The sequence below is a fragment of the Apodemus sylvaticus genome, chromosome 2 (assembly GCF_947179515.1).
Source record: "Apodemus sylvaticus chromosome 2, mApoSyl1.1, whole genome shotgun sequence".
Taxonomy (NCBI): Eukaryota; Metazoa; Chordata; class Mammalia; order Rodentia; family Muridae; genus Apodemus; species Apodemus sylvaticus.
The window spans coordinates 45,625,281-45,644,824 of NC_067473.1; the positions used below are offsets into that span (position 1 = coordinate 45,625,281).

Below are 19,544 nucleotides of genomic sequence, written 5' to 3' on the forward strand. Positions count from 1 at the left end.
CTGCTTCAAACCTGTAATTTTGCTGTGACTATGAACTGTAAAGTAAATATCTGTTTTCTGGTGATCTTAGGCTAGCCCTGTGAAAGGGACATTTGACCTCCCAAAGAGGTTACAACCCACAATTGTTAAAGGAATCATGAAGTTGCAATTCTAGTGAGATTTCCCATCTCACTGATGAGTCTTATCAAGACCATCCCTTCTCTTTCTGACAGGGTCTTCTATACCCCAGACTGGCCTCAAATTAATTCTCTATGTTGCTGAGAATGGCCATGAACGTCTATCCTTCCTCCTCTACTTCTTGATTAATGAGATTACAGCTGCATGCCACCATACCCTGTTTATCTGATGTTAGGAACCTAATCCAAGGATTCCCACATGCTACAACTGAGCTAAGTACCCCATACAACTAGCTCTTACCAGTCACGTCTGTGCTGGAAGTGCCTTTCTAACAGGATGCACTAGTTCTAGTTCTGTGCTCAGCCTATTCCTTTCCATACAACAGGGTCAACTCTGCCTCACTTTAGCTCTCCATGAAATCTATTATCCAGGCCCAATATGACCCAGTCTTCTAGCTTTTCAAATGTATATGCCTAGCCCCTAATGATCGTTTTGGGGAAGTCTTGTTTTAATACAGGGTTTCGCTGTGTAACCCTGGCTATCCTAGAACTCACTCTGTAAACTGGCTAGCCTTGAACTTAAAGTGATCTGTCTGCCTCTACCTAATTGCTAGGACTAAAGGCATGCTCCAGTGCTGGCTGGCCCCCTAATGGTCTTTTGTGGATTGGTCTGAGTTTGTCAACATTACATTGAAAATGATAAAGCTTCTAATCAGGAAAAAACTTACTAAAAAAAGGCAGGAGAATTTTAAGAAAACCAAGGCTATTATAAATGAGTTTGGATCCAGGTGAAAAACCAGCTCTTTGGTTCATCCAGAACACTAAACATGTAATTGTATTAATGTACCACTATACCAGGTGTGGTTTCCTTCTACACCAGGACACCATGAAAAGACTTGATCTCCGTCTTGGGATGAGAACATACAGTTGACTCAGAGAAGAGATCCTAACAAAGACCTCTGCTTTTCAGTCAATATGTCAAACATCACTTCATTATTTTCTCTACAAATTTACACTCTTCAAATGATCCAGAATTTATAGTCCTTACGTTTGTCCCATATGAAATTATATTATATTCTCTTCTATCAAGGGTCTCTTGGAGTCAATCAGTGATGGCACATGCGTTTAATCTCAGAACTTGGGAGGCAAAGGCAGGTAGACCTTTGAGTTACAGGTTAGCCTGGTCTACAGTGTGAATTCCAGGATAACCAGGACTACATATAGAAACCCTGACTCAATGAAACAAAACAAAATGAAGAACCTATTGGAATGTTGTAAATTATGCAAATTAAATACAATGAAGTAGCACCTTTATTACCAGCAAAGAAGATCACCAAATTCTGCCGATGTACAGTATACTAACTAACCTTGACTTCTATATATTATGCCCTACTAAGGTACTTTCCTGATAGGTTTTGAAGAACACTATAAAAAGATCCACCTCTAAATTGGAGAAAATAAAATTGAAAACATTTCCTGAGATAAATTATAAGCTGTATACATAAAATCCTACTTGAAAAACAATACTTTGGGATTTTCCTCTCTTTGAGAACTCTTCCAGCATGAAGATTATGCAGAAAAGCATGTCTCCTTTTCAGGGATCTGTTAGCAAGCTCACAGGCAGAAGAACCTTCAACTACAGCGACTGGTAACCTTCAAATCGATTGTGCCTGCTTGGTTTTTCTTCTCCCTTTGCCTTGACTTTTCAATTCTATTTATATATCATTATTAATACACTGCATCTTATATGCTGCATTAGATTCTTTATTTAATAAAAGGCACAAGGTATGAGTATATAAATAACAGCACAAATTTCTCTAAGGTGCACATAATTTAGCACATCTTTGTGACTCAAAATAATCTTGTAGCATAATAAATATTATGCTGTGTACCGGTGAAACATTTCCATGAGTGCTTAAAGTCAGAACAACTTTTCAAACTAAGGTTCTTCTACATGGGCTCATTTTCTTCTCCTTTCTTTCTCTATATTCATCACAGAAGTGGCTCCACCATTCAGTTTTCATTGCATCATGCTTTGTGAAGAAATTAAATCATACTATGACCCTGACCTCATTTTGAACCACTGAAATAATTATAATTATGGTTTACACTTTTCCAGTGTAAAACTTAATTGCTGAAAGTAGAACACTGGGCCTAGACAAAACAAGAAGGACATGTGCTTGCATGACCTATCACTGTTCATAACAAGCTAGGTGAGCACGGGTTCCCCATGGAGGAGCTAGAGAAAGGACTGAAGAAGCTTAAGGGGTTTATAACCCATAGGAAGAAATACAATATCAACCAGGCAGAACCCCCCCCCCCCGGAGCTTCAAGGGACTAAACCACCAAAGAGTACGCATCGTGGGACCCATGGCTCCAGTTGCATATGTAGCATATGTAACAGAGGATGGCCTTGTTGGACATCAAAAGGAGGAGAGGTCCTTGGTCCTGTGAAGGCTCAATGTCCCAGTGTAGGGGAATGCCAGGGTGGGGAGGCAGGAACGGGTGGGTGGGGGAGCACCCTTATAGAAGCAGTGTGAAGGGGTATGGGATAGGGGAGTTCAGGGGCGAACTGGGAACAGGGATAGCATTTAAAATGTAAATAAAGAAAATATCTATAAAAAAAACCCACAAATATCCTAAGCATAAGTAAACAAATAATAGAAATGGTAAAAATCAAAAATGGGTTTTATTTTTATTCACTATAGGAAAGAAGTGAATTTCATTCATTTGCTTATTTGCAGATAAAATATTCAGAGTTGATTTTACTTGAATACAATGTTTTCATCTTAAATAAAGCCATGTGAGTCTTACACTAATAACCTCAGATAATCTGAAGGTATGAATATGACTTCCTGGCTCATCCACTTTCCTTGCTGCAATATTAAAATTCTTCTCGACTATTAATCATAAATAACAACACCGAATTCATAAGAAAAAACACAAATCTCTATATTTCCAAGCATCTATTTGAAGGCACGTCTGGATGCCTCATTTCACTTGAGGAAATTATACACTTGAAATTATTCTCTGATCTATCTCCAAAATGAGTTTCTAAAATTGGAAGAACACCCATGGCTTTTCAGTACTCAATATTCTCAGACCACATCAAAAATCCAGGCAGTCCTTGAATGGGTTATGAAGATAAAGTAGAAATAAGATCAAGGTACCGATATATGCATAACAGTATTGATATTTTTATAATTGATTTTTGATGATAAACATGACTCTCAAGTTTGATGTGAGTGTGGTAATTATCAGGGACGCATATATAATCCTCAGTTCTATTTCCCTTAGTGTCCAAGAATGAAAGATATAAGTTCTTAAGTTCATAGATGTTAAACAGGTTGGTCAAAAATTCTTCACTAAGAACCAACAGGTTAATATGTGCTTCCTTAAAGGCATGTACTAAAACAACACCTTCTCACCTCTAAAGAGAAAAGTTTACCCAAGCATGGGGAACACTAACGCAGAAGTTATTTTAGTATTTTTGGATGCACGACAGATTACCATGGCTCACAGAATCCACATAATGCCCACAGGATATAGGCAGCGTTATCAAGTGTAAAAACACAATGCTTGGCTACACACTTGACAATTTGTCTAAAACGTCCACAAGCACACTCAGGTTTCCACCACTGAAGAGGTCCCATGCCTGGCTCACACTAGGGTTTATTTGTAGGCCGCTTCTAATGTGATTTGTTCACTCAAGCTCTTCAACTGCCAGAAGAAGGGAAAGGGGAAATTTGCAAATTATCAAAATCCTTGACCTGAAAAATCCACCTTCAGTTAGCACAAAAACACATAGCCTGAAGATGTAGACTTTTCTGTCTGTATGAGCAAAATGAAGGCCAACACAGCTACTTATCTTAATTGCAGTGCACTAATTTTTCTATTTAATTCAATAAATTCCTTAATAAATTGCTGTTAATGGAGTCACAAGTTGCCACTGTGCACTGAAAATGTATGCTTATTTCGTGCCAAGTAGTGTACGGAAGATTTCTGTTTATCTTTGTGCTGCTGATACTGTATCTAACAATATTTGAGAAGAAATTTGAGGCTTAGAATTGAAATTTTGTAATAAACTCATCTTGCTCTTGACCATGTATTAATCACTAGAGATATCTAAGCCCTGGCTCCCGAAACCAACAAATTCAAGCTTGGACACTCTTAGCCATACACCCTGAGGCCAGATCTATTCTCCCCTTCCTGGATTACTCTTTCACAAAATGCTGACAATACTGAGAGAACTGTCTTAGGGTTCTAACACCTTCAATCAGAATGCTGTGTGAATGAGTATCTTATTTGAAACACTCAGTGTTTCTGTCAGGGTTTGCGAACCCTACCCTAAAGGTGACAGTCGATTTTTAGATTAAACAGGAAAGCACACTGAAGAAACACGCTTCCACGACTATGATCTTCTCCTGCTCACCTGGTTCGTTTTGTTGTTTTTGTTATGTTTTGTTTTGTTGTTTTGTTTTTGTCCTCAAAGTAAGGTGTAGATACTAAACTTCTGATCCACCAAAGCCAACTATAGAATCTAAGAACTCATTTTCTAATGTCCTCCTCCCCTGGAAATCCAATGGTTAGTGATCTGCAATTAAGTTTTTAAATAGCTGTATTACTCCTCCTTTTGCTCATTCTAACAGAAAAGGCCTCATCTTCTTGCTCTGTGTTTTTGTGCTAACTGGAGATGGTTTTTTCCGGTCAAAGATTTTGATAATCTGCAGTTTCTCCTCTTCCTGTCCATACTGAGCAGACAGATACCATGATGAAGAGACATTGGAAAAAATCTAAAAGTGGGCCTGCTGGTATCCCTCCTGTCTGTCTGGTTGACCATCTTATATCCCTCTGGTCTGGACAAGTTTTCTCTACTGCTTTATACTTCATTCATTAGATTTCAGGTAACAGCTTTCTCCAGGTGTTTGAATTTTCATTTCTCAAGGTACCTTCCCATATGAAAGCTCTTTTGAGTAAGTGTTAAGATGACTTTTTTGTTTGTTTGTTTGTTTTTTGGTTTTTTGGTTTTGGCTTTTTTGAGACAGGGTTTCTCTGTATAGCCCTGGCTGTCCTGGAACTCACTGTGTAGACCAGGATGGCCTCAAACTCAGAAATGCCCCTGCCTCTGCCTCTGCCTCCCAGAGTGCTGGGATTACAGGCATGCGCCACCACCGCCCTGCCTAGTGTTAAGCTGTCTTAAAGCAGTGTCAGCTATGACTCTTGGGGTGGGTGAGGAACCAAGATTGCTTCATATAACTTTCAACCCTTGATTAAGGGAAGTTAAACCATAACAGGCATACAGGCCTTTCTGGAATAGGATATGCTCCCATTTCTAGTCTTTTCCCTCTGCCCTTAAAGAAAGTAGGAGTAACTCTGAAAGGCAGGTACCTAAGAAGACAAGGTTATATCACCATTGGCCCCTGAGCCAACTTCAGCATTAATTTTAAGTATCTTTTCAACACTCCTTCCTTCCACCCTATTCTCAGTGCTGCAGACTGAACCCCGGCCTTATAATCACATGAATTATCCAGGAGTCTCCTACCTAATTTTCTACCTCAAGTCTGGATCCTCACCTTAATCTCCTGCTTCATCCCATTCCTTTTCTTTAAAGATCTATTTATTTAGCATATGAGTACACTATAGCTGTCTTTAGGCACAGCAGAAGAGGGTATTGGATCCCATTGCAGATGGTTGTGAGCCACCATGTGGTTGCTGAGAATTGAACTCTGGAACCTCTGGAAGAGCAATCAGTACTCTTAACCTCTGAGCCATCTCTCCAGCCCCTCTCATCCCATTCTTTAAAACCCCAGCATTAGGATTTTAAGAAACAGATCTAAATTAATAGCTATGTAACATACTTTTACATCCTCTAAAGGCTTTTTATGGCACTACAGCCTGCAAGCAAACACTGCTAATCTCTATGAATAAAGCAGAGGAGGAGTCATTCAACAGTGAATAAGGAACAGGACAGTCGCAACTGAAAGAACAATGTATTTGTATCCCTGCAGCAAAACTGCCAGAGTGGTCCCAAACCAGATTACATCGAGCAAAGCCTGAAGATAAAAGCCTGCTCAGGGCTCCCACCAGCCACAAACAGCCCAAACTGGTCCTGCAGGGGCTTTGATAAAACAGACAAGACCCAAGCCAGAGTCAACCTGATCCTGCTGACAGTTTCGAAGGAGATAATGAAGCCAGAAGAAAGGCAGAAGGGAACTCAGATCTCTGAGTTTATATAAAGAACCCCAGAAAGGAATTTCTTAGGGAAATTCCATCTAAATAACTACTGAGCCTGAAAAGCTGCCCACCGGTTACCATCTGGGCAGGGGGTTCTCTGTGTGTTTATCTGGATATGAAGACTCATTATTAATAAATCAGTATCCCACGACTACTTTATAATAAGACTTCCTTTTGTAGGAATGCCTCAGATTTGTGAGCATGGTACCCTTTTGACTCAGCAATTACAGACTATAAAATCTGTGTGTTAGCACACCATATGGGGCTATTCATAACCCTGGCCCTGCTCGGTGCATCACAGTGATGGGGCCTTTCTCTTCACTTGCTGTCAGTTCTAACTTTAGACCATTGCTTATCTGGCAATGGCCTTTTCTACCACCTGCCAAGCAAACGTTTTCTCTTTTTTTCTTTGGATAAACACCTACTTAACAGTTAAGACCAAAAGTCCCATGAGATATCACCACAGCCACATGTTCATCCTACTGCACATCTGGAGCATAAAGACAATGGCAACTGAGGACTGCCCACTCCTTACCTGCTCCTTTTTATACCTTTCTTCAGGAGGACCCACCTCAATTTTCTAGACCCTTTTGTTAGTGACTCAGCCAACTAGCCTGAAGGAATAAACTCATGCCCCTTCTAACTCCTTGTAGCTCTCTATAAATTTTATTCCTAGTTTCTTGTCTGTACCCTGAATGAAGATTTGCTTGGTCCTGAGGAGAATCCCACACAAACCAAAGAATGAGGTGACGTAGGCAAAAGTCAGCTAGCTCTCTCAGTAGGTAGAGTTTGATGGAAGGCCATACTTATTTCCCACCACAGCATTTCTGTACCCATAACACTTGGAATATCTCCACCTCAGCTCAGAAATGCTAGAGAAAAGTATAGTAAGGTGTCAGGTGTGAAAAATCTTTCCATACACAAAGGATACTAAGTGTTAGAAGTGGTCAAAGATGTTAATAGGAGAGGTATATTAACAAACAACACTGAGGGCTGAGAAGCTGCTCAGAAAACAAAGAAAATGCATGCTGATTGTTTTTGAGTACAGATGAATAAAAAGGAAAGGCAAGAAGAGAAGCACACAGCATCTCATTAAGGACAGGACAGCCACGTGCATTCACTGTACTCAGCCTACACATTAAACAATATGCTAATAGGAGTAGAAAGACTTCAAACAATATTGATGATAAAGTTATTTGTACTCCTTATTAATTACTCCATGTCTGCTTATATGTCACAGTTTTAGCAAAAATTCTGCTGTTAATTTACCTAGAATTCCCAATTCTCCATATCTCATCCTCCACCCCATATCCTCTTGAGAAACTTTGATCATGTTGGATGGCCATCAGCACTAATTCTGTTGGCTCCTGCTAGCTCGAATCTCCCTTGATACTAAAGTTCCCTTTTAACAACTTTCCATTCACTGTTGCTCACCTGTTCCTTAACTGAGCCCCCACCCTTGCTCTCCAGTCCAGGGTCACTGTGTCCCGAAGGCCAAATAATGGAAAAGGGGGACATTCCTTCATTTCCACCCTTATAGGCCTTTCTTATGTACTTTATTCATAGATAGAAGGAGGAGGAGGGGAAGAGGAAGAGGAAGAAGAAGGAGGAGGAGGGAAATGGAGGAGGAGGAAGAGGAAGGAAGAAGAGGGAAGTGGAGGAGAAGGGAGAGGAAGAGGAGGAGGAGGAGAAGAAGAACAAGAAGAAGAACAAGAATAAGAAGAACAAGAACAAGAAGAACAAGGAGAAGAAGAAGAAATAAACAACCATCTAAAGCAGTGGTTCTCAACCCTTTAATATGTTTCTTCATGTTATAGAGAGCCCCATCCATAAAATTATTTTACTTCAAAACTGTTATTTTGCTACTATTATGAATCCTAACATAAATATTTGATATGAAGAATATCTGCTATATGATCTCTGTGAAAGAGTGATTTGACCTCTCCCCAAATGGAGTCATAACCCTCAAGTTGATAACCAAGTGATCTAAAGTCATACCATGTTTATAGTAACATATATGCCTTTTTAAAAAGTGAGTTCTAGGGGTTTAAGGTAAAAAACTATCCAAAGAGAGCCTGCTGTGTGGAAGATCTCACTCTGCCCTGTCCTTACAGAAATAACTGAGAACATTACTTTTCTGTATCTAGTCAATACATTTTAGCAGTCATCTCTCTTTTAACTACAAAACAAAGCAATGTCACGTGTCTCTACACGTGTTTTGCTTTGCTTTCTGCACCTCGTTGCTTTACACTTTGAGTGGGTCTGTATGAAGTAGGGCTGCTACAAGCCTGTTTACCTTCATCATCACCATAGAGATGGTACGCTAGAGCCTTTGACTTGCCTTGAAGCCTGTTTATGGTCTGTTTCCCATCTGAGATAAAGGCTACAGCTATTCTCCCAAACAAAGTCCCTTGAGCAGTTGATTAAAGCTGTGCCTACTGCCCACCAGCAAAATGCACACAAAATACTGAAAGTAGGTTTGATGGTATAACTTGTAGTTCTTCCAAGATCCCAAATCCATGGGCAGCAGGTCCAGGATCCCTGCTATGTGAAACTTTCTAGCATCCTTCATATGTATTTCCTCTACCACACCCTCTCTCTCTCCCTCTCCCCTCCCCCTCCCCCCCTTTCCCTTCCTGCTCCTCTCTTTTTCTTCTCCAGGTCAAGGCTAAACATTGCACCCTTGTAATGAGAGAAAGAAGACGTGTAGCACACTGAGTTTCACCTACCTCAATTCTAAGTTTGAAGTTCAGCTGAGACTGAGTCTGACACCCTGCATCGGAAAACACAGTTGTGCAGACACTTCCCAAGAACGGGGCACCAGGAAGCCAGGGAGCAGTGGCCCAGGCCACCTGAACTTTGGTACTTGCAATTCCCTAAGCCAAAAATACTCTTTGCAGTCTTTGCACAGCTGAGTCCTTATCACCAACCCAGTTAAAATTCTACCTTTTAAGAGAGCCTCATCCTGTCTACAGAGGCACCCTCAGCCTGAAAGCCTCACCCTATTACTGAATAAACACTTCCAAGTATATACTACCCTGGTTTCTTTTTTCTGTAATTGTCTTTTTCTTGTTGTAGCTAAATGCCTATATTATTGTCCTTTAAGCTATCAGAAAGGATTTTGTCCACAACATTCTACACTGTGTGTGGAACCCAGGACAGTTACAAAATGTGCAAAAATCAAAGTGAGAGGCAGAGAGAGTCACACATGTAATTATATCAAGCCTATTTTTTTATTCAAGGGCACATGTCGATTATTGTGGACTTTCAAGGGTTTCCATGCCAACCCTGACTGTACCTCTGGCGGGGATATTTCTACAACATGCAGTTGTTGCTGTATTTCTGCTCTATCATTTTTCAAAGATTTCAAAATGTGTCATAAAATATTATTGGGTCAGGGAAACAGGCAGGCCACCAGATGGTTGAGAATGATTTATTTCCCTGATTTCAGACTTCTGAAGGAAGAGTGTAGGAAGAAGGCAGTACTTATCTCGAAGCATATAGAATATGGAAGATAAAGGGACCTTGAAGTCCATCTAGTACAATCCATGCTTAATTTAAAAGCCTGTTCTACAGCACCTGTTGATGTGGCTATCCGACCTTGACTTTAATATTCTTAGAAATGAGACACTGGCTTACAAGATAGCCTGTCTCACGATTAGGCAGATTTTGATGAACAAGGCCTTCCTTCCACTGATGCAAAATTTCCTCCCTGTAACTTCTAGCCCTTGGCACAATCCTGAGTGTGCTTCATTCCTGTTCTGAATTTTGAGATTTCAAGATATTGTAAGACGTTTAAAATGTTTTCCCTTGGTTTCCCCAACTTTGGAAGAATCCTCTCAAAGCCCCCGGCTCTTAGTCACTCATTTCACCATTTAAATTCTCATTTTGCAAGTGGATGATCTCAGAATGCTTATTTTTTAATTATGAACCTAATCATCATACTTGAGCCATAAAGCTACTAAATGATCCCCTTTTGAACGTCAATTATGCATATAACTGTACTGTTATCATCACTAATATCAGCATCAGTTGTTTCTTGTAAAATTCAAAAGCAGATTGTTCTGATGCAACCAACCTAACCAGAGGTCTGTGTCTGAAATCAATCTACAATTGTCCGCATTAGCTGACCGTTGAAAGTGTTTAAATTAATCTGGGTTATCAATTAGCGCATGTACAACGATATGACTTCCTCTCATCTTTTTCCATTAGACAGTCTAGAAACAAACCACCAGAGAAGGAAGAATCCCATTACAGAGCATTAGAAAAACATAGTCTAAACCACTCTGGGGAAAGTGACTTGAGTTTTACAAATAGAAAATTTATATCAAATATGAAAATGAATAATTCTCAGCTAAATAAAGTAAAAATGCAGAGGGATGATCTGAATTCAGATTCTGAAGAGATGTAGGGTGGTACTGTGATCTTAGTCATTCCTCTAACACATCATCAGCACCAAGGCAGAAACTCACCCACTGTGCTGGAAGCGGTGACTTTCAATGCTGACTTGCTGGTTCTCAGAACTAGCCAATGAGTGAAATTTATACTAGGAACATTGATAGGATCCAACACACAAACACGCGCACACACACACACACACACACACACACACGTAGATATACTGTAATCACCTGTTCTTTTCATGAATAAGAACAAGTTATAATGTTATAAAATCTCCACGGTAGTTTCCATTTAACTCTTGGAAGGATCAAGTTCTGTGTTCTGGAGCATAAAAAATAAATCAGGGCTTAGCTGCACTTCCTCGTGTTCTACAATGTCCGTCAGACAACAGAGATGTCGACATTCGCCTGAGCACAATAACTGGGGGACCCGGAAACATTGAATCAACCATGTCTCCTTGAGTTAACTGTATCCCATGCATCCTTTGTGTTACTAAAGCCAAATACATCTAATCATAACATGTTCAAAGAAATAAAAGCCAAGCATCAGAGTCTTCAATAGTGTGATGAATTACAATACATATTTTTAGTATCTTTTAAAATAAACAAGCTGGGTTATCCAGTTGTTTCGGCAATTCTGGTTATAGGTTAGACTGTGTGTGTCCTCACAAAATTCATGTTTAATCTATTTTCCTCACGGCTCTGATTTTATGACAACTGGGTTGTTGAAGATGTAATGAAGCGACAATGGACCCAAACTGCAGAACAGTGGGCTCCAAGGTGACCTGTATGGGGACATTTGGAGACAGAAGCACACAAGAAAAATACCATGTGAAGAGAAAAACAGACCAGTAAAGCATTCCTACAAGAAACCGGAGGAGAGGCAGTCAGTGAGCCCCTTCCTTCCCAGCCTTTGAAGGAGCTGACCTGACCTTGCAAGCACAGCGATCTTGAATTTCTACTCTGTAAAAGTGCAAACCTGTTTCTGTTGTGGAAGCCGCACAGCTTGCAGCACTATGTTCAGATTAATTTATATCAGATACTGTGCAGGAGAAAGTATGTATCTCCACTGCTGATTTTGTAAGGCAGCCTTTTAAATTATGTGGACAAGTCTATGCTGCGGGGGCGGGGTGGGGGAGAGGTATATTCTCCTAAGGCACATAAAAGTCATACATTTAAAAAATCCTGAGGTACAGTGGGAGAGAGGGCTTAGCAGGTAAAGTACTTATTTGTTATACAAACATTAGAACCTGAGTCCGAATCCGCAGCACCACAGAAATGCAGGGCACAGCAGCACACACCTGCAGAGCCGGTGCTTGAGTTAGGAGAGACAGACACTTGCTTGCCAACCAACCTAGCCAAGACAGCGAGCTCCAAAAACCAAAGCAAGCAATGGAGGAAGACAACCAAAGTCTACCTCTGTCTCTGCATGCACACATTGAATGCATGTGTACCTGGATATATATACATAGTTCAAGAGTATGCATGCATGCACTCGCGCACACACATACATACACACACACACACACACACACACGTTATTATTACAGACCTATCACAGATACATATTCTTATCCCATTATGAACAGTCTAAGTATTTAGGTTATGCCCAAAGCGCTCAGCAGTGCTCCATGACTGCAAAGCCCACAGGTAGAAATGTAGTCAGTGAGACTGAGGTAATAAAATTTTAAATTAAGTACTCAATCTAATGTAATGAAAACAGTCACACATAGCCAGTGTTTACTGTAACTTGCAGCAAGACTTTAATTTACTTAACTTCCGTGTATGTGCGTATGCCTCATTTGAGGCATATACCTGTAGAGGTCAGAGAGGGTGCCGTGTCCCTTGGAACTGGGGTTATAGATAGAGTTATAGCTTTGAGACAGCAAGCAGGCATTAGGAACTGAACTCCTATTCTCTGTAAGCGCAATAAGTAAATGTTTTCAACCATTTCCTGCGCCATCTCTGCAGCCCAGCTTACAGTCAAACTTTACATTTACTCACTGTGAAACCCCTAAGGACAAAGGGACATAAAAACTCCTGCGAAAGTGACTCCTGGAAGAATGCACAAGAAGTAAATTTGGGGACACCAAATGATTGATTTTTTTTAAGCCCTGTAAACCGTTTCAGCAAACTAAAACTGAGGTTACTGGTGACCACCAGCAGGGGGAACCAGAGAGCAGCACACAGAATTTTCTCGGGAGAGTTTTCTCTCTTCTACAGCAAGGCCCTACACCAGACTGCCAGGACCGCCAAAGCCCAGGCTTCCCACAGAACCGTTAGCTGCGTGTTCTGCACAGGCTTATTTTCCAGAGCCCTAGAAGAGCACAATAGGATTCGGCTCTAGGCATTAGAGTGTAAAGTCGAATTAACAAGAGCGCTTAATTTTTTAATAATAAGATAAAATTCAATTAATGATAGAACTATGTCTTTCCCACTCCTGTTTGTTGAAATGTGCTTATTGTGATTTTTCACTTTTTTAAAAAAATCATATGTCAGAAATATAAAAGGAATAAGATCTAACGGTTTACACAAAAAGTGGAAATTTAATCAGCATAGTGTTGGAGGTCCATTTGGGAAGTTTGTCCAGGATATGATGCCCCCACACGGTCTTACCTCTTGGTAAAGGTCACTGAGGTCTTCCTGGTGAGCCTGTTTGGAGCATCCTGGGAACTCCCTAACACAGCAGGAGTCGGGAGGCCAGTCCATTTCGGTCATTTCCAACCAATCAGTGAAGTACACTACTCCACAGCACTTAAACTGAAAGAGAATGACCGGTCACACTTAGGAACTACACAAAATAGCTTTTGTTTAGCCTAATAAGAGAGATGCTTGATGGCCTGAATGTTTGCACTGAGTTAAACGTCTCTTATCGGCCTCAGGTGTGTGTGCATTCTATCTTGAGGATGAAAACATCATACAGGAACATCAAATTCCATAATGGAACACTTCTGAACTGTGACACGCATCCCTCCTAAGAGCAAACCTGTGTCTCACTCTCCGACTTCAGGATGTCCTGCAGATGATTGCAATGATGAAAGATTCCATAACCGTACTTACAAATTCAATAGCTGGCCTTTCACTATCATTCTAGTCATTAGGGAGTAGTAAGCATTTTGCTTACTATCTATTCACTAGTAAAACTAAAAATTCAACTATTGTGATGAGTGTTTCCACAAATTCTATGAAAAGAAAAAACAAATGTTGATGGAAACTCACATCTCAAAGGTAGCCAAAGTTTCCTTGACCAAGGCAAAAATTCTGTAAATAGATATTTGTCTGACTTATTATTACCCAAGAGAGTGAAGTTCCTGAAGAGCTATCATATTATATTATTATAATCTCAGAAAAATAATGGCGTGCCTAGCTTGAACATGGCTGGACTAAGAAACGTGAGCCTGCCCTGCTCCACGCCATGTTAAGAAGAACACTTTTTCAGCACTTCAACAAAGATTATCAGAAACGCTGATGAAGGCTTGCAAACAGGGCTTGAAGGCATGTGCAGACTGGATTTAGAAAGAGTAACTGTGATCAGGACAGCTTTGCCCTAGGATAAAAGAGAAATCCTCTTCTATACAGTCAGAAGGAAGGAATATGGGCAGTCACGGAGAAGAACCCAGCCAAGAGGGATGGTTATGCAAATTACATAGCCCAAGAGACCAATCTGTGCTCCAGATTAACACTGAATCATAAGATATCACAATCCAGCGCCATTTCAAAGCTTAACCAAAACCGGCTTGGAAGAATTCCGAATTCCTCATGCAACAGCAAGCGAGGAAAATTCTCAGGGTACTTGGTACATTTCCACTCACTTTGCCTAAAACGCTTATGATTTAAAGAGCTTAGGATCTAAAAAGAAAGCGGCATCATGAAAGCACCTTGAGTGATAAGCTGCTAATACGAAGAGTTTGGAGAAACTTATAAGACATTTTCCATATTGTTTAAAAACCATGTGTGTACCACAAACATCACAACTAAGCAGCATCCTAGTACCACAAGGGCAACATAAACGTCAGAGATTCTTACAAAGAGCATTGAGAATCCCAAAAATAATGCACGTATTTAAAGACTCCACTTTCTACATATTTTAAATATTTTAAATATTTAAATATTTCTACATATTTTAAATGATCACATTGTGAGGTCAGTATTTTAAGAGCCTTTTACCCCAGAAAACTGTCTGCCCCCATTTCTAAGAGTGGCAAGCCTCTCCAAGCTGCAACACAGGGCAGTTCTTGGAGCACTCTACTTCCAGTCACAATGGAGCAGCCCATCTATCTGACTTTGTCAGGAAATGAAGACTTCCATAGCAATGGCTTTTCCAAATAACTTGAGCATACTGTGTCCAGTGCCAGCATTGTTACGGAGCTGCTGACATCCGTTCTCTCCTGCAGAGTGGTTTCAGAGCCTATCCACAGAGGACAGTGGGTCTGTATGGAGGCTGTCTGAACCTCCTGAGGGTCAGCTCACTATCACACCAGCTCAAGTCTGTGCTCTGTCACTACCTGCCAAGGTGACAGGTTCATTTCACGGCAGCTCTGCCCCAAGCCGATACCATGTTAAGCTCTAGAAAAAATGATAGGATCATTATTTTACATGTAAGTAAACTGAGCCCCTCGATGGGTGAAGGGTCAGTATACCGGCAGCAGCTGTGATCCCAAAGCTTACACAGGGCTACCGTTAAATAAGCACATTTTTATTTAAAATGTGGTTTAAAATAAGGTATTAGGGGGCGTCACTAAGAATTATACAAGATCCATGAGCAGGATTACAACACATGAGCTCCAAAGGCTTATTTATTGGGGAAGAAAAGTGTGCTAGGCTGAGTGGGCTCTCCCGCTGCTAAACGTTTACGTTAAAATTCTGACCCCTGTACTCCAGGATGAGATGCCTCATAGGGAGAGAGCCACCAGAACAGTAACTAATTTAAAATAAAGTCAACACCATGGGCCTTAATCAGGTATGAATACTGTCCTTACAGAAAGGAAATTAAGCATGGACACGTACAAAGACAAGACAATGAGAAGACATGGGGCAAAGGCTTCAAAGGGCATCAATATCGGCACTCTTGAACAATCAGCCTCCAGAACAGTGAACAGACCCTTGTCCTGGGTGACCGTGTGCGTGACACTTCAGTGTGGCAGCCCCGCTAGACTAATAAAGGGCTTTGAACGCCTTCTGGATATTTAGATGGACTCACCACTCTTTTTAACGCAAACTAGCATTGTGAGGTAAGAGATCACATTTCAAGTGAAGCCAGGATGTAGCATTCGCAGCACTTGTAAGCAGTCCATGAAGGTGAGACCCCGAAAGAAGGAAGACAGGCCCGCTATGTCTCAACCTGGATTAGCACAGTTTGCAGCGTAAGTTCCAGAAAACAAAGATTCTGGGAGCCCTGGTGGGGCCGCTTCCTGGACACAGCTTACTATAAATGTCCTGGTGCTTCACGTGTCTTCTCATTGGGTTGTTTTCAGTTTAATTGTGCAACAAACAAACAAAGTCAGGAAGCACTGGAATGACAGGAAATTTGTGTGACACTGATAACTTCGCCATCTCAGCCAGTGGGGCACAAAGCCAGGTTCGGAGACTGCCAGAGATCTGAACCTCTGCCATGGCATAGGCAGAGCAGAAAGAGTAGCCGGCTATCTACTAAGACACTCCTTCCCAAACGCTTCACGGTCCAGAGCGTGAGGAAGGGAGGCAAGCTGAGATGCTTGGTCTGCTAGGGATGTCATTCCATTCACAAGGAAAAAACTTAGGAGAGGCAAAATCAACGATTAATCTCAAGTCACTGGATCTCCCACGTGAGATACTTGGACGAAAAGTAAAACAGTTTGGAGCAAAAGTATGTCTTGTAATATCACTATGAATAAGCATACGATAAATGAGATCAAGCTGATAGTCCCATGGAATGAACACCTGTATTGTTCCTGTTTCATAGGTGTGGAAACTGAGACTTATGGAGTTAAGTGATCTGATACTAGGTAGCATTTGAATCAAGGACATCTGACTACAAAAAAAAAAAATCATACTAGCTAAATTCCCAATGGGAACAACCCTTTAAAATGTTGAAATAATGTTTAAAACATGGGACATGGGTAACTCTAAAAGTAGTAAAAAATATTTTCATAAAAGAGAGAGATCTAAGTAAAACTTTGGATATTTATTAAATAAGTCATGACAAAGAAACTTGAGAGTAGTTCAGCCGCACTTCTAAACAAGCTCATGTGGACCAGAAGAAATGAGAAGGAAAGCTATATGTGGGACGAAAAGACACGCATGGAGTGACGCAAGGCATGCTGGGAAAAAAACTGCACCGGTGCCGACTATGCAGGCTTCAGGTTTCCCTGCAGAGAAATGATCAAAAGCAAAGCTTTGAACGCCTGTTTTGACAACCTGTCACTTATTCTATACTTTCTACCCCCAGGACCAGCAGCACTTACCTCTCTCTGAAAATAATTCCAAGCATGTGTCAGCCATCTATACCTGGGTAAGCCGTAATTGGTCATTCTGGCTTTCAGAGTAACCATATCTGACCACTGGACTGGCACCTGGAGATGAAAAGCAAGTGGTCAACACGCAAGCGCAAACCAGCTAGGCAAACGCTCACTCCCACATGAAAATCTTGGGCACACCGACAACACTCACACCACATATACTGCATTAAAGTTGACAAATACTATTCCGGTTTATAATTGCTTGTGAACACTGCTCAGGTAAATAAACCCGACATGAGGAAACTGATGCAGGGAATGGAGAACTAGGAGACAGAAAGGGGAGATGCTTATATAAGCCCCAAAACCTAAGACCAGGGTCACTTTGAAATCTAATTGAAAATAGTAATATCAGTCTGGGTAGATGGCTCAGTGTGCAAGAATATCTGCTACACAGCATGAGGACCTGCGCTCAGATCTCCATCAGAAAGAAAGGGCTGAATATGACCTATAACCCCCGCACTCCAGGAGGTAGGACGAAGATCAGAGGGTCACTGGTGCTTAAGGGTACCAACCTAGCAGAAAATGCCAATCTCTGAATCCAGTGAGAGATTCTGTCTCAAATGAATAAGACAGGCCTCACTGAAGGAGGATACCAGTTCTCCTCTGATCCCCACATCTGCGCATGTGTGTGTATACGCTGTGAACCCATATGCACACAGCATGCATAGACACAGAAGGTTTTAATTAAAAATTAAATTTAAAAATAGTAATAGGAGCTGAGAGATACAGATACAGGTGGAGCTCTGTAAATTCAGGTCCAGCCTGGTCTACAAAGCAAGGTCCAGCATAGCCAGAGCTGTCTCAGGAAAAAAAAAAAAAAAAGTAATGTCAGTAGAAGTAAGTTAAAAACTTTCTTGGCCACAGAAATTCTTCAATTTTATTTCTTTTCTAGGTAGTTGTTGGGTTTTTGTTTTGTTTTTAAATAATCACTTGGAAATACATAGTGCAAAAAAAATTAGCAGGTTCATTGGCAATACATTCTATTCACATGGTTTAGTCACATTCAGAAAACCAGCCAAAGTTCAACCTACCCACTATAAATTATTATTAACTCATATCCGTTAGGGCATAAAGTGAATGGAAGTAAAATAAATTCTCAAGAAATATATCATCTGAAACCGTTAATATTATGGACAGATTTTTTTTTTAAACTGGGTGTTGGATAGGAGGTGAGTGTGTGGAAACAAGAAAAGACTGAGGGAACAGACAGATGTCAAGTCTCTTGACTTAGTTAATAGAATATTTTTTTACTAGATTTTTCCTTTCCAAAACAAACACTGGCTGTTTTTCCACCATGACCACCATCAATCTGAAGCCAAATGTGGCAAGAAAACAGAGGCCCATTGAGGTCCTGGCTCCACACACTGGGCTCTGGCCAGGAAGCAGAGCATACAGAGAAGGGCTTGCTCACAGGAACCAGCTTAGAGCACAAAGCCCATTCTATGTAAAGGCTGGATTCTGCGAAACTTGGCAGATAATAAACTTTAATGACACTTTTCTTTTACATTGTTATTAGTACAGAAGCAATAAAAGTCTTAGCGACTTTTCTCTTCTCTGCAAGGCTGCTCTCCACATTTCACTTCTCAGTGGTCCTTCCTTCTTCACTCCTGGTGATGTCATGGGGAAGACTTACCCAAGCAAAACAATGTCATGGAGTGTGCTGTGTGTTCACTTAGTGCCCCAGGAGCTGAAGACACTGAGGACGGGACAAGGGAACCAGAACAAGGACCAAGCAAATGTAGGTTCCTTCGCTTTCTCAGGCTTCATAGAGTCAAAGCAACCCTGCCAGCAGGTTAAATGAGCTCATCCTTAGCCTCCCACAGCTTTATCAAATGTTTCGCATGTTCCAGTAAGGCCTAGACTTCATAACCCAACTAGAAAATCCATAGGACAAATGGGATGTGGAGCTTCATGATAGTACTACAGACTCAGATGGTTGAGACAGGAAGATTGCTGTGAATTTGAAGACAAGCTGCATTACATAGAGAGTTCTGAGCTAGCTTGGGCTAGGAAGTAAGATCCTGACTCCATATTAAATAAGTAAAAGAATCCATAGAGAGTCACTCATCTCCTAAAATATTTTCATCACTAAATAGCACCCAACCAAAAGCTGACATTAAAAGAATCAGGAGTTATTTATAGGATTGATTCTTCTGTTGTTTGCATGCCAGGGATGTAGGTCATTTTTCAAAACCAAAACCAAGATAAATTCCAAACCAAGATAAATTTCTTAGAATGAAAGCAAAAATCTGGGCCCTACTACCCATTTTATTTTTTTAACATATGAAGTTTGTAGG

The 19,544-nt window shown here is 40.8% G+C and overlaps 1 protein-coding gene across 5 annotated transcripts in view; it reads right to left on the reverse strand.

The window, feature by feature from the left end:
- Positions 1 to 19,544, reverse strand: part of Tspan12 (tetraspanin 12) — a 65,513-nt gene that overhangs the window by 7,304 nt on the left and 38,665 nt on the right. For all 5 annotated transcript variants that reach the window (XM_052173288.1, XM_052173283.1, XM_052173284.1 and 2 more), the window contains 2 exons: positions 17,194 to 17,301; positions 13,367 to 13,510 (listed from right to left, as the gene is read on the reverse strand). In XM_052173288.1, the coding sequence (XP_052029248.1) occupies positions 13,367 to 13,510; positions 17,194 to 17,301 (252 nt within the window). The remainder of the gene's footprint in view (positions 1 to 13,366; positions 13,511 to 17,193; positions 17,302 to 19,544) is intronic.